At 45.7% G+C, this 15,563-nt stretch overlaps 1 protein-coding gene across 1 annotated transcript in view; it reads left to right on the forward strand.

Annotated features, from left to right (window-relative positions):
• ap3b2 (adaptor related protein complex 3 subunit beta 2) overlaps nt 1-2,998 on the forward strand; it is a 31,712-nt gene extending 28,714 nt beyond the window's left edge. Inside the window, exons 28-29 of the mRNA XM_030095672.1 lie at nt 446-584; nt 732-2,998. Of these exons, the coding sequence (XP_029951532.1) occupies nt 446-584; nt 732-882 (290 nt within the window). The 3' untranslated portion in view covers nt 883-2,998. The remainder of the gene's footprint in view (nt 1-445; nt 585-731) is intronic.
• Nucleotides 2,999-15,563: the final 12,565 nt, after the last annotated feature.

The following is a 15,563-nucleotide window of genomic DNA, read 5'->3' on the forward strand; positions in this document are numbered from 1 at the left end:
TCTCATTGCTCTTGAAAGGATGACGTTTCTACTGATAACTCTAAGACTTTCTCTTTCTTCTGAGAGTGTGATACTGCAGGGAGTAGCTCCCTGTTCAGCCCGACGAGCATTACATGATGTATGTGAACGAATTGGAGATTCAAATTAGACATTTTGATATTTAATAAGAAGTGGTATTGGTACTTGGTAGGTCACTACTAATATTTGTGCATAAAAAATGTGGAACAATACTTTAAGCAAATATTCCAGATGTTTGCAGCATTGAGAGCTGATAAAGAAGTAGTGTCTTGACTCGTGTGTTCGGTGGGAAGCATCAGCACATTCACTGTTATTGGTGGAGTCAGTGAAGCAGAAGCCGAGGTCTGCAGTTCGTCTCCGGTACTCTGCTTGTCCGATCTCCTCGTCAGTGACGTCTCCGCTCCCGGCTCGCTCTCTCTGCTCGCAGGTCAGCTGATGGGGATGAACGAGATCACGGAGAAGCTCACGCTCGATGCAAAGTGCCGGAACGAACACGCCATCGTTCAGAGAGTGACGGCCGCCGCCAACCTCAGCAGGGTGCCGTGCGGCTCTGACCGGGAGTGCAGGTGAGGCGTGCGATCGTCGCGACTGGTCCCTGTTTTTACGTGTTCATCAGACGATCTGACCCGTTTCTCCTCCTTTACTCTGCGACTTCTGATCTGCTGCTTTGACCTCAGTCCTCCCCTTCCTCCTCCTCTTCATCCTGTCTACAGGTTCGCCGGCAGGACGGTGACCAGCGGCAGCTTGGTGCTGGTCACCGTGGCGACGGGGGAGGACGGATCGGCCCAGCTGACGGTCAACTGCGAGAAAATGGTGATCGGCACCATGCTGGTGAAGGACATCCTGCTGGCTCTGACGCAGTGACCCCGCCTCCGACCCCGCCCCTCCCCCCTCGCCTCGTCCGTGTAGCGTCGCCCGCGTTCCTCTTCGTCCGTCGGGAAGTTTCCAGAGCGTTCGGAGCCGGAGGGCAGGAGAACGAGCGCAGCTCTGACGTTGTTCCATCCCGCGGGATTTACTGGGTCAGACTAGGAAACCAAAACCAGCAGTTCGTTCAGAAGCCCCGACATCCAAACTTCAACCCTGCTCTGAAGCTTTCAGGGTTTTCAGAGGATTTGGTTGCTCATTTGTCAAAATGAGCATATGATCTTTCCATTTGGGAACTAATGCTAAAAAAACTGATTCTAATTTAACAAAAATATCACAAACTGACAGTATGAACACGTCTAAATAATCTCTGTTCTTTATTTTGGTACTAACTTCATGCCTAAACTCACTGGTAACAGCAAAACATCTCCGGAATTTGAATGTTTGCACGACATGTGATAATTCTATTTAACTGAGATCAGCATAACTTGAAATTGTGGGCAGAAGGAGACAAGAAAAGCTTTGTGATGTGCTGTTGTTGCAAAAGCAGCCTGTTTAACCTTACAGTACCAGTTTGCACCACAAGGTGGTGACTTAAGTCACTGAGAATGAATAGAAGTGAACACTGGGCTGTGACATGTTGGACGCTTTTTTATTCAACCTACAGAATCAGCGTTTGCGCTTTTATGCTTGCATGTCTCTCTCCCAATCTGAAACCGTTGCATCTAAAAAACAAAAGCCAGAACTAAAGCGACACGAGGTATTCGAAGGACAAATACTAAAGCCACGTAATAAAATATCTTTATCTCAAATTGATCTGTTAGGCAACAAATGAGCAACTAAATCTGCTGAGGAGAATATGAAAGCTTTGCACTCACAGTTTAATTCAGTCAAAATTAAAGTTTGAAACTCAAATTTAAAGTGATGAATCGCTTCCGCTTTTTAGAAATCAGTCCCTCCTTTTTTTGTTAAGTTTTAGCTTGTTAGATATTATTTTTCCCTCTATTTTAAAATGTTAAGAGTTGATATATTCCCCTGAAAGCAGGTGACTGTAAAACACATCCAGCTGAGATCAGTCCTGAACGTCTCGTTGGGAGTCTCCACGACTCTGCTGGCTCCCAGAATCCTCCACTTTGAAACAACAGATGCAGTGAACGGCTGATTGAACCCAGAGGAGACCGTCCACACGTCCATCACAGTCAAAACTGAGCGTGTATAAATGTTGTATTGCAACATGAAATATAAGATGTGGTGTGTGTGTGTGCGTGTGTGTGTGTGTGTGTGTGTGTGTGTGTGTGTGTGTGAGTGATGACACTGACAAACATGAAATAGCTATTTTTTTTGTTTTTCTCACACCTTACTTGAAATTGTCATGAATTGTCATCAGAATGAGAAGTTATCGGATCAAATGTTTACTTTTGTTGCCTGAGGGAAAAAAAAAACTTCAGCTTTGTTACTGTATAATATTTTATTATAATTACACATAAATTCACAGCAAGGAATTGCACAGATCATCCCCTTATGGTAGTTTTCTATCATTTCACCCACATAACATGAGAAAAACTTAAATGAACATTTCCTAGGGAACTTCCTCATAGGAAAATTAGCTGATCTCTGAGATTCTATCTCGCCTTATGAATGGCAGCTTCTTCCAAATTTCTGGTCAGAATTTCATCAAATTTTGTTTTGAAACTGTGCTGACTTCTAAAATTTGAAGTAAAGTGTGACTGACAGTCCTTCACTTCCCTTGATTACAGGCGAAAGCTCATTTTTTGGACCCTGCTGCGTCCGGCAGCTGCATGTTTCTTAACTTTTTATCTTCTGTTGAAAAATGTAAGTGACACACTCTAGTAGGATGACTGCTGGCCAATTTTTCTTCCACCACCTGACTTCTCGGCTCCGATGTTTCATGCCGGAGGTGTTCTGCCGTCGATGTAAAAGAGAAACCGCCGGGTTAAAGATCCACCGCGTCACAGCTCATGCCGGGCCTCGTGTCATCCGCTTCCAAATATCCAAAAGTCGCTCTATCATACCCTGTGTGTGGTTGTGAAATGTGATCCTGAGGTATTACAAGTTTATTTATTATACAAATAAAAGTACGGAAACCGTCTCTGCTCCTGTTCAGTGAACGTCGTGAAACCTGTGGCTGTGTATGAGGAGGCGTTACGGTCCCGACATCTCCCTGCTTCAACACACCTGAGTCCCATGAAGTTTCCGTCACCGAGATGAGCGGAAACCTGATCAGAAACCACTCATCACAATCAGCTGTGTTGAGAACATAAGTTACAGTTGTGGCAGGGCAGGGGATTTTTAGTTTACATGTGCAGACAATGCCACCTGGGGAGTTTCGCCCCAGGAAATAGTAAGGCGCATGGGTGCAAAAACTAGCACAGGTCACACACAGGTTCATTTTCACAGATATTTTTGCATATTTCAAATGTTGGTTAAAGCTGGGGTTGGCGATCTTGGAAAACTAGCATGTAGCACGAATGTAGCATCTCCCCAAGGCTCTGCCTAGCCCCCACCCCATTGGAGGAGCTCCGTTGGGAGCGGAGACGCGGAGACGTTCCGCACGCGGTGCGCGCAGCGCTTCCGCGTCCAGTGCGTTCCTGGCGTAACCTGTCTTCAGCGCTTCGTTTCTCCGTTTTTCTTTATTTGGACTACGCCAAGTTATGGCGCACTCACCGGTAAGTAAAGCCCCAAACATTCTTCTCCGCCATTCTGCAACGACACTCCGTCCTTCTACGCACGCACTGAACCAGGGTCAGTGCACGCCATTGACATGTACGCGCAGGGGGCAGGTCGAGCAGCGAAGGGATTAAAACTACTTTAAGAACACGCCATGAATTGCTTCCTATCGGGTCATAAAGATCATTTTAACCAGTATTTAAAAAAATGTATCTCATTCAAATCGCCAACCCGAGCTTTAAGTACATAAGTTGTTCTTGATTCTTGAACCTGGACCGGAAAGCCAGCTGAGGCCAGAACACTGGGGATCCTGCTCTTGTGTTTCCAGTTTCAAAAAGGACACAAGGGACAAGAGTCACACATGAGCAACTTAAACAGCCTATTTGCAGCACAACATAGTCATGATTTGCAGTGACTGATCACTCATATTTTCCTCAAACTGTCACGAATGTAGACAAACTAAAACAAGAAACATGACCATGAAAGTACCTGGCACTTTGGGCCTTCGGGTCTTTATTGGAAATGAGAAGCAGTTCTCAATTAACTTACCTGGTTAAACGAAGCTAAAAAATGCATAACTCATAACAATATGCATTAAACTTCATTTAGTAATAATTCTGTTGTTATTTCTGATATGAAAACACATTTTCTTTGTTGCATTTCTATCAGCAGCTACACATCTGATATTTGCTCTGATGGACTGTAGCTACACACACATTCTCACTGTAATTCATGAATGGGTGCAGGAAGCCTTTGGTTTGTCTGTCAGATTGTACAACTCTACTGTATACGAAGAATATGAGCAACAACTCTGGACAAAATATCCTGCAGTCTTGGTCAGTTTATAATGTTCTTTTTTTTATTCTTTATTTGCACATTTAATCAATGCACACGAACACACACACACACACACACACACACACACACACACACACACACACACACACACACCTTTTTTTTGGGGGGGGGGGGGTTAATTGAATTGTGCCTAGAAATTAGCTCTTTTTTTCTTTTGGTTTAACCAAATTGTGCCTGGAATGCAGCCCTCTTTTTTTCTTTTATATCCTAAATTTGTTGTGAATTTTTTCTTCTTTCCCTCTGTCTTCTTTTTCTCCGTCCCCAGTTTCCTTTCGATTTCATAATTTCTGTCCGACTGAGCGAACTGGACAGAAATTACTTTTTCCAGCTCTTCCGGCTCTTCCCGCTGCAACAGATGAAAAGCTTCCTCCACCAGCTCCACCGGCTCGACTTTTTAACTGACTCCACTGGCTCTACTGTCTCCACCGGCTCTACTGTCTCCACCGGCTTTTCTGTCTCTACCGGCTTTTCTGTCTCTACCGGCTCTTCTGTGTCCACCGGCTCTTCTGTCTCTACCGGCTCTTCTGTGTCCACCGGCTCTTCTGTCTCTACCGGCTCTTCTGTGTCCACCGGATCTACTGTCTCCACCGGCTCTTCTGTCTCTACCGGCTGTACTGTCTCCACCGGGTCTTCTGTGTCCACCGGCTCTACTGTGTCCACCGGCTCTTCTGTGTCCACCAGCTCTTTTGTGTCCACCGGCTCTTCTGTCTCCACCGGCTCTTCTGTGTCCACCGGCTCTTCTGTCTCCACCGGCTCTACTGTGTCCACCGGCTCTTCTGTGTCCACCGGCTCTACTGTCTCCACCGGCTGTACTGTCTCCACCGGCTCAACTGTCTCCACCGGCTCTACTGTCTCCACCGGCTGTACTGTCTCCACCGGCTCTTCTGTCTCTACCGGCTCTTCTGTCTCCACCGGCTCTACTGTCTCTACCGGCTCTACTGTCTCCACCGGCTCTTCTGTGTCCACCGGCTCTTCTGTCTCTACCGGCTCTTCTGTGTCCACCGGATCTACTGTCTCTACCAGCTCCACCGGCTCTTCTGTGTCCACCGGATTTACTGTCTCCACCGGCTCTTCTGTCTCCACCAGCTCTACTGTGTCCACCGGCTCTTCAGTCTCCACCGGCTCTACTGTGTCCACCGGATCTTCTGTCTCTACCGGCTCTTCTGTGTCCACCGGATCTACTGTCTCTACCAGCTCCACCGGCTCTTCTGTGTCCACCGGATTTACTGTCTCCACCGGCTCTTCTGTCTCCACCGGCTCTACTGTGTCCACCGGCTCTTCTGTGTCCACCGGCTCTTTTGTGTCCACCGGCTCTTCTGTCTCCACCGGCTCTACTGTGTCCACCGGCTCTTCTGTGTCCACCGGCTCTTCTGTGTCCACCGGCTCTTCTGTCTCTCCCGGCTCTTCTGTGTCCACCGGATCTACTGTCTCTACCAGCTCCACCGGCTCTTCTGTGTCCACCGGCTCTTCAGTCTCCACCGGCTCTACTGTGTCCACCGGCTCTTCTGTCTCTACCGGCTCTTCTGTGTCCACCGGATCTACTGTCTCTACCAGCTCCACCGGCTCTTCTGTGTCCACCGGATTTACTGTCTCCACCGGCTCTTCTGTCTCCACCGGCTCTACTGTGTCCACCGGCTCTTCTGTGTCCACCGGCTCTTTTGTGTCCACCGGCTCTTCTGTCTCCACCGGCTCTACTGTGTCCACCGGCTCTTCTGTGTCCACCGGCTCTTCTGTCTCTACCGGCTCTTCTGTGTCCACCGGATCTACTGTCTCTACCAGCTCCACCGGCTCTTCTGTGTCCACCGGCTCTTCTGTCTCCACCGGCTCTACTGTGTCCACCGGCTCTTCTGTGTCCACCGGCTCTTTTGTGTCCACCGGCTCTTCTGTCTCCACCGGCTCTACTGTGTCCACCAGCTCTTCTGTGTCCACCGGCTCTTCTGTCTCCACCGGCTCTACTGTGTCCACCGGCTCTTCTGTGTCCACCGGCTCTACTGTCTCCACCGGCTGTACTGTCTCCACCGGCTCTTCTGTGTCCACCGGATTTACTGTCTCCACCGGCTCTTCTGTGTCCACCGGCTCTTTTGTGTCCACCGGCTCTTCTGTCTCCACCGGCTCTTCTGTGGCCACCGGCTCTTCTGTCTCCACCGGCTCAAGTGTCTCCACCGGCTCTTCTTTGTCCACCGGCTCTTCTGTCTCCACCGGCTCTACTGTGTCCACCGGCTCTTCTGTCTCCACCGGCTCTTCTGTCTGCACCGGCTCTTCTGTGTCAACCGGCTCTTCTGTCTCCACCGGCTCAAGTGTCTCCACCGGCTCTACTGTCTCCAACGGCTCTTCTGTCTCCACCGGCTCAAATTTCTCCACCGGCTCAAGTGTCTCCACCGGCTCTACTGTCTCCAACGGCTCTTCTGTCTCCACCGGCTCAAATTTCTCCACCGGCTCTACTGTCTCCACCGGCTCAACTGTCTCTACCGGCTCTACTGTCTCCACCGGTTCCACCGGCTGAACCACTTTCCCTGTCAACAGAAAATGTAGAGTCAAAGTAGTGAGTTTGAGGAATTTTTATACACTGTTTAAAATAACAATCAGCAAATGAAGCTGCTCTGATCTGCTCTGATTTTGAGGAAACAATCAAATTGAAACGTGTTTGCGTCGTGCAGGTTTGGTATCGAACACCGTCAGCTCACCTGGCTCCACTCTGTTTCGTGCCATCGCTGCTTTCGCTCTGGCCTCTCTTGGTCTCTGCACGTGTTCTGCTTCAACAAAAGAGAGAAATCAAGGAAGAAGTCAATTTCACATACAATTTGAGAGAAAAAGAAAAGATTTTTCTTCCTTGATGAGTTTCCTTAGCTCAGGAGGAGAACTTACCAGAGTCGCCAGCCAAAGTCCATCCACGGCATCCCTGAGCCCATAATCCTAGACCCTGTGGCCGCAGCTGGATGTTTTCATCCCCTGGGTCTGGTTTGGGTTCGGCGGCCTGAGAAACTCTTGATTCTGCAAGAGATCAATCAAGGAAAAGCCTCATTATCACCATTCAGATGCAGCAGCACATCACAAAAAAAGGCAGAAATTAATTAATTTCAATTAATGCGATTAAAACTGAAACCCCTAATGAAAGCATGTGTCCTGATTCAACAAAAGAGAGAAATCGAGGAGACCTTACCAGAGTCGCCAGCTGGAGTCCCTCCACGACGTCCTTCAATGGGCTCCACCAGTTGAACAGGCTCTACCGGCTCCAGTGGCACCACTGGTGCTGCAGGCTCCACCAGCTCCACCTGTGGCGCTGGTACCAATGGCTGCACTGGTTCCACTAGTCTGACAGCCTCCAGCGGATCCACAAGCTCCACCGGCTGAACCACTTTCCCTGTCAACAAAAGATGTAGAGTCACAGTAGTGAGTTTGAGGGGTTTTTACACACTGTTTAAAATAACAATCAGCAAATCAAGCTGCTCTGATCTTCTCTGATTTTGAGGAAACAATCAAATTGAAATGTGTGTTTGCGTCGTGCAGGTTTGGTATCGAACACCGTCAGCTCACCTGGCTCCACTCTGTTTCGTGCCATCGCCGCTTTCGCTCTGGCCTCTCTTGGTCTCTGCACATGTTCTGCTTCATCAAAAGAGAGAAATCAAGGAAGAAGTCAATTTTACATACAACTTGAGAGAAAAAGAAAAGATTTTTCTTCCTTGATGAGTTTCCTTAGCTCAGGAGGAGAACTTACCAGAGTCGCCAGCCAAAGTCCATCCACGGCATCCCTGAGCCCATAATCCTAGACCCTGTGGGTGCAGCTGGATGGTTTCATCCCCTGGGTCTGGTTTGGGTTCGGCGGCCTGAGAAACTCTTGATTCTGCAAGAGATCAATCAAGGAAAAGCCTCATCATCACCATTCAGATGCAGCAGCACATCACAAAAAAAGGCAGAAATTAATTAATTTCAATTAATGCGATTAAAACTGAAACCCCTAATTAAAGCATGTGTCCTGATTCAACAAAAGAGAGAAATCGAGGAGACCTTACCAGAGTCGCCAGCTGGAGTCCCTCCACGACATCCTTCAATGGGCTCCACCAGTTGAACAGGCTCTACCGGTTCCAGTGGCACCACTGGTGCTGCAGGCTCCACCAGCTCCACCTGTGGCGCTGGTACCAATGGCTGCACTGGTTCCACTGGTCTGACAGCCTCCAGCGGATCCACAAGCTCCACCGGCAGAACCACTTTCCCTGTCAACAGAAGATGTAGAGTCACAGTAGTGAGTTTGAGGGGTTTTTACACACTGTTTAAAATAACAATCAGCAAATCAAGCTGCTCTGATCTTCTCTGATTTTGAGGAAACAATCAAATTGAATTGTGTGTTTGCGTCGTGCAGGTTTGGTATCGAACACCGTCAGCTCACCTGGCTCCACTCTTTTTCGTGCCATCGCCGCTTTCGCTCTGGCCTCTCTTGGTCTCTGCACGTGTTCTGCTTCATCAAAAAAGAGAAATCAAGGAAGAAGTCAATTTTACATACAATTTGAGAGAAAAAAAAGGTTTTCCTTCCATGATGAGTTTCCTTAGCTCAGGAGGAGACCTTACCAGAGTCGCCAGCCACAGTCCATCCACGGCATCCCTGAGCCCATAACCCTAGACCCTGTGGGCGCAGCTGGATGGTTTCATCCACGGGGTCTGGTTTGGGGCCGGCGGCCTGGGAAACTCTTGATTCTGCAAGAGATCAATCAAGGAAAAGCCTCATTATCACCATTCAGATGCAGCAGCACATCACAAAAAAAAGACAGAAATTAATTAATTTCAATTAGGGCTGGGCGATATGGCAAAAAAAATGATCACGATTTTTTTTTTCATACCATTGAATCTCGATTAAAATCACGATATGCTATATTGTTTTTAAACCAGTTTTAAAGCATCTGCACTGAAAACTAGAACTACGTAATAGTTTAACATTTTATTAACAAACCAAGCAAATAGCAATGCAAATTAAATAATATAAACATAGAAAAATATAAGCACAATCTGACTTAACAGTGCAGTAAATGGGAAAAAAAAATCTAGCACCAAGACAATAAAATCCTGCGATGCACCGTTTTTTCAGTGAAAGAGAAGAACTGAACGATCGTTAGTTAAAGTGTGACAGTTTACAGCCCTGAGGATTTTTGTTGCTATAAAAGATTAAAAAACTAAAGAAACCGCCTGGGGATAATGAAGGTGCTTTAGAATGTAAACATTATTTTCAAGTTATGATACTAAATATGCTGCTGCCATCATTAATGCTTGCATCAAATGTACAAAATTTAAATAATCTAGATTGGACAGATTAGATTTAAAATGTAACGGTGCAAAACTACAATAAAATAAAAATATAGACAAAATTAATCATTTTTCTCCTCTTACAATGTTGCTCGTATGGTGCAGTGGCCTGAAAAGACAGCACTGGCTACGTTTACGTGCAGTCAATATTCGTGTTAAGATAAATATTCTGGTTTCTGAAACATCTGGAATAGCCCCAGGGAGATCCTCATTCAGACCACAGCCACAGGCGACGCCATGACTGCAATTGCACTTCATGCCACTAGGTGTGCTGTTTGCATGTTCAACCTTATTTTACACAGACACCACAGAAGAAGACCGGCGCTGCAGCCGCTGCAGGCTCTCTCTGCATGTTGTTAGAAACAGAGCGTTTGCGGCAAGAAGTGGTGATATGTTCAATGATGCGATGCACCGTCATTTTCAGTAAAAGAGAAGAACTGAACGATCGTTAGTTAAACTGTATCACAAGTAGTTCCTGGACTCAAAAGACCAGATTCTTTGCGGATCGGTGTGCTAGCAGCGGTGAGTTAGCAGCGGTGAGCTTGCAGCGGTGCGGGTGGAGCAGCCTGTCCTGTCAGCAGCAGCCTCATCTTCAGAGGATAACGCCAATACATGGCTGACTTCATCTGCTTCGCTGCTCCACGTTCAGCTCCATCTCTGTTTACTTCTCAGACAACTTGCAGGCGGAAGTTGAGCAGGAAAAAGTCGACTGTGTCACGCACATTTCTGCCATGTCTGATCGAGTAAATGTGCTCACAGCTGATCACCGTGATCGACTGGAAATTAATCGCGATCACCAATCACGATCATATAATCGCCCAGGCCTAATTTCAATTAATGTGATTAAACCTGACAGCCCTAATTAACACTAGGAATACCAGGATTTTCTGGCCTCCCTCGGAAACCCAGATGGGCCAAGATGGTCCAGTGCTTTATAAGCCTGGTGGGCCTCCAGGCTTTACTTGCTCCCCCGCCAGGCTAAGCGTTGGTGTTTTTTTTTTTTTTTTAAATTGTAAATATGTTTTTTTTTATGAGCCAAAACAGCGATACCAAAGACGGTCTCCAGAGCGTTTAATGGCATCTGGAGATACGGTTGCAATGGCGACACCTTCTGGTCGATACGTGAACACACAGGGGGTCCGAGGTGAGGCGTGTTTTCATCAGAGAGCCGCAGCTCGTTGATGAGGCAGAGTCGGTGCGAGTTAGCATAGATGTTAGCACGTCGTCAGAGCAGCCTTCTGTGAATCGCGATGGTAAACATCAAACTAGCGGATTTAATCCAAAATGGTTCGTGTTCTATCCTCAAAATGATTCACTGTCCAAAAGGTGGAACTGCGGTGCTTCTGTTTAATAAAGCAGCCACGAACAACATGCTTCATCAGTCTGGGGATTCCCTTCATGCACATTCTTCTTCTACTGCTTCACACGGCACTATACATCTAACAGTAACACTGCGCCCTCTGCTGGACTGAAGGAGGTACTGCTGCACTGCTGTGAACTCCATATAAACAACAAAAATACTCAAAGAACATAAGAATATTATTAACTGTAAGCAATCTAATAGTTTTTCTTTAGTTTTTCATTCAGAAAGTAGACGAGCTCAGACAGTCCAGCAGATACCTCTTCAGCCCGAGTGCCCTGTTTTTACACCTTGATCATGTTTGCACTTTTTTATTTTTGTTAATTTATTTTACCTTTAAATGTGAACAGCAATGCCTTGTTTTAAGATGCATTAGGATTTAACTTAATTGAAAACAATTGATATTTATTTTAATTGTATTTTTTGTGTTTGTTAAAACTTTATTTAAGATTATGCCTTTTTGGAAGATTCTGCATTTCAGTAATGTTCATAAATACTTACAATAACACAAAATAGTCAGAATTTCCAAATTTCTGTCAACCTAACTTTTTTTTTCACATAAACACGGTGGGCTTCTCTGTCAGTCCAACCACCGGGCTTAGCAAGTTTTCTGGGGGAAACCCTGCAATGAATAAGATTCGTCGGGAGCTGCCCTGATCAGCCAAGCAGACTGAATTCTGTGCATCATCAATATGTCACAGGAAGAAATGAAAAACATAAACGGCATCGACCTCTTACTTCAGTTTTACATTAGATGTTGATTCAGTGTTATATTTTCTATAAGCACATACAGCACCTTGCAGAAGTATTCATCCCCCTTGAACTTTTTGACCTTTTGTTAAATTTCATACTGCAAATATAAATATATAAAATTGGCAGATTGGATTGCACTCAGATAGACTCTGTTTAGTCATTAGCTCAACATTTGATCATTGAGGAAACAATCAGACAACTTTTGAAGCCACTATGAGAAAAGAGGGTGAATAATATTGCACATCCCACTTTTCAGGTTTTTATTCCTAACAAAAAGTTGATAATATTGTATAAATTTCATTTCACTGCACAATTGTGTCCCATTTGATGTTGGTTCCTCACAAAATATGCCAATTTTATAACTTTATGTTTAAAGTATGAAATTTAAGAAAAAGGGCAAAGAACTCAAAGGGGGTGAATACTTTTTCAAGGCACTGTACATACTATGTTATAACAAATATTGTTTTCATACACAGGACCCATAAATACACTGGAAGAAATATCTCTTATTTTTGTAACTATGAAATATACACACTAATAAAATGTGCAAACTCCCCAATTCTCGTGCAAACTGATACCTTACATCCACAACAAAGTTTTCTCTTCTGAAAATGCTAATTTGTGTCAAACTGATACAAACTATCACATGAAGAGAGTTTTAGAAGCATCAGCTGAACATTGGCGTGTGTGCTCCACTTCTCCCTCTGTTTGGGCCACATTCCTGCATGATGCATTGCGTAGCGCAGGGGTGGGGAACCCTGGTCCTGGAGGGCCGCAAACCTTCATGTTTTCCATGTCTCCCTGCTTCAACACACCTGAATCGAATCAAGATTCATGGCCAAGTCCAGCAGAAAGCCAGATAACGAGCCTCATTGCAATCAGCTGTGTTGAAGCAGGGAGACATGGAAAACATGCAGGTTTGTGGCCCTCCAGGACCAGGGTTCCCCACCCCTGGCGTAGCGGCTGCATTTACAAATGAAAGGTGGCTGGCTGGAGGACAACGACTTGTGTATTCAAAAGCACTGGACCACTGTGGCCCTTCTCTGGGTTCTGGGAGGGGTTGGGCCAAACCGGCCCCTGCTTGGTAAACCTAGTGTTAAAGCATGTGTTCCGATTCAACAAAAGAGAGAAATGGAGGAGACCTTACCAGAGTTGCCGGCTGGAGCCCATCCACGGCATCCCTGTGCCCAAAACCCTAGACGCTGTGGGCCAAGGTGGATGTCCTCATCCAACCGTTTCTGCAGAGGGAAAACAGAGAGATAAATATGCATTCTGTAGTCTGGAAGAAATGTGACACTCAGAAAAAGAGTGCTGGTCTAGTTTCTTCAAAGATAAAGCAGTTCTGAGTTTATTTCCAAGTAATTATTCACATGTAATAATTGTGTTTGTAAGAACTGAATGCTCTTGTCTTACCAGTGGCCTGTAGGCCTGACCAGGCTGGGTTGAACTCATGTTCAGGAGAAATGAGTGGCTCATAATAGTTGGAGAAAAGTCTTCAAAAGACACAGAAACACACCAAACCTACGCTGCTCGACTCGCTGGACTCGCTAGACGGACAGAATGACCCTGTTCTCCCCTGGTCTCAGAGAACCTCAGGGAAATTTAAACTTCTGATGACGCCAACAGTCTGTTGCCATGGAGACACCCAGCTGTTCTGCGCATGCTCCGCTGGGTAGCATGTGCATAGATTTATACAAATTCAAAAAGTTCTTATATGCGGTCTATTAGTGTGTATCTAAATATGTTTTCACTCACCAAAGCTGCGGACTCACTTTAAAGAAAGGCGCACGGCGGTTCTTTTTTCAGATAAACTTTGACGAGCTTCATTCATGTTGATTTCCGACTGTTAGCCTTAGCTTTACCCGCCTACATCGGCAGCAGCCAATCAGATCTCAGTTTGGAAATGACGCTGCAGTCTCAGCCCCATTTGTCAAAAAAAAAATAAAATAAAATAAAAAAGAAGAAAAATTGCTCTTTCAAGTCATTTTCAAACAGACACCATGCAGTTTAACATTTTTCAAAAAATTAGACAGGTTGTCTGATTTCTTTAACCCTGAGTAATCATCCTAAGGGTTTTCCTCAAAACTGTCAATGGCTCAAGCAGTGACCTCTGACCCTGTACAGCTGGCAGTCTTGGGCAAATCAGTTTTCTCTCACAGGCCTGAATCACATGCATTGCAGCATTATCCAGGAAATGGTTGACAGGTGAATCTGGCCACTGCTCAACAACTGAAGATGAAAAAATAGAAATTTATTTTGACAAATTTCCAGAGCTGGAAAGAGTTCTGAAAATTTTGTGTTGAAGTACAAATACTGCTCCACTGATTAATGCTCAATTGCACGTAAAAGTACTGGTGCCAGAAAACTACTTAGGAGTACATTGTATGTTTCTAGATAAACTGCTCAGAGTATTATTTCTTTTAACCAATGGATGTTTTACTGTGTTGTCAGCAGCAGCCATCTTATTTGATTCGTCTGATACAATGCTACGTTTAAACCTTTTCTCAGATGAACAATGGAAAAACTCTGCCAAGACAGTTTGTCTTTCTTGTGACCAAATGTTAATATAATCAGGAATTTATTTTGATTAAATGAATTCCCCCTTTTAAAAACATTCATTGTTTTGCTTTATTTTGGTTTCAATTTTTTAAATCAATATAATTTCTAGATTATTTAAATTTTGAGATTGCAGAGGGAATCCCTCTCAGGGAATCAATCACATCAAAACCTTCCTCTTTGGTTAAAAACCTGCTTATTTTTCCTGAACTCCCTGTTCTTCCTCCATATCATCAAACTCCCCTCTCTCTCTCTGTCTGTCTCTCTCTCTCTCGCAGTGCATGCTTGGAGTGATTGGTAGTAGGAGTGTGTGAGAGCGTGGTGTGTGAGGCGTTGCTTTTTGCGTGTATTTTCTGTTTGTTTAAGTTGTTAATGTTCACTTTCACTGGAGTTTATTGATCACAGAGCACATTTATTAGTTTATATTGTTTTCGGGTTTCTTGGTGGGTTTTGCCGTCCGTTTGGGGGTCTGGCTGCAGCCACGACCAACCTCAGACAGCTCAGCCGCAGACACGGTGTCCGGGTTGTGGCCCCGCCCCCTGCGGCGTGGAGGACGTGGCTGTGGGGGAGAAGGTGGGCTACGATAATGTGAAGTCGGTGGCGGGGATGAACAGCGCCGTGGTGATCTTCCTGGACCAGGTGGAGCAGGCCAACGCTGTGGTGGAGTCGGGGACAGGTTCGTCCCGGTCCAGCCGGCTGTCCGGGTCGTCCTGTCCAACGTCTGATGGTGAGGTGGAGGGACGGGTGGAGCTGCATCAGGGTGAGACCGTGGTGGAGGAAGAACAGGATGGAGGAGCCTCATAGTGATTTTAATAATGAGGCTGAGTGGAGGAGGGAATGGAATTTACTTCATGCCAATAAAACTCTTCTCATCAGGCCAGTTGGTGTCCACTGCTGCTCAGCTGGACTCTGTGTGGCAAGTCGTCTTTCATTCCAGACAATGGTGTGACTTCCTGTGTTTAACATCTCACTGAAGGACTATGAAACGTAGTCAAACATTCCACTGCTGTTCCAGCTAAACGCCTTGAAGATGGACAGAAGGAGTCTGAAACACTCGGCTTGAAGAAAAGAGATATGAATCGGTAGCCTTTTTTTAAGGCACCTCCAAAATGTACAACAACAGCTGAACCATTTATTTCGACAGTAGCTCACATGGTAGAGCGGGTCGTCTCAT

The sequence above is a fragment of the Salarias fasciatus genome, chromosome 7 (genome assembly GCF_902148845.1).
Source record: "Salarias fasciatus chromosome 7, fSalaFa1.1, whole genome shotgun sequence".
NCBI classification, from domain to species: Eukaryota; Metazoa; Chordata; class Actinopteri; order Blenniiformes; family Blenniidae; genus Salarias; species Salarias fasciatus.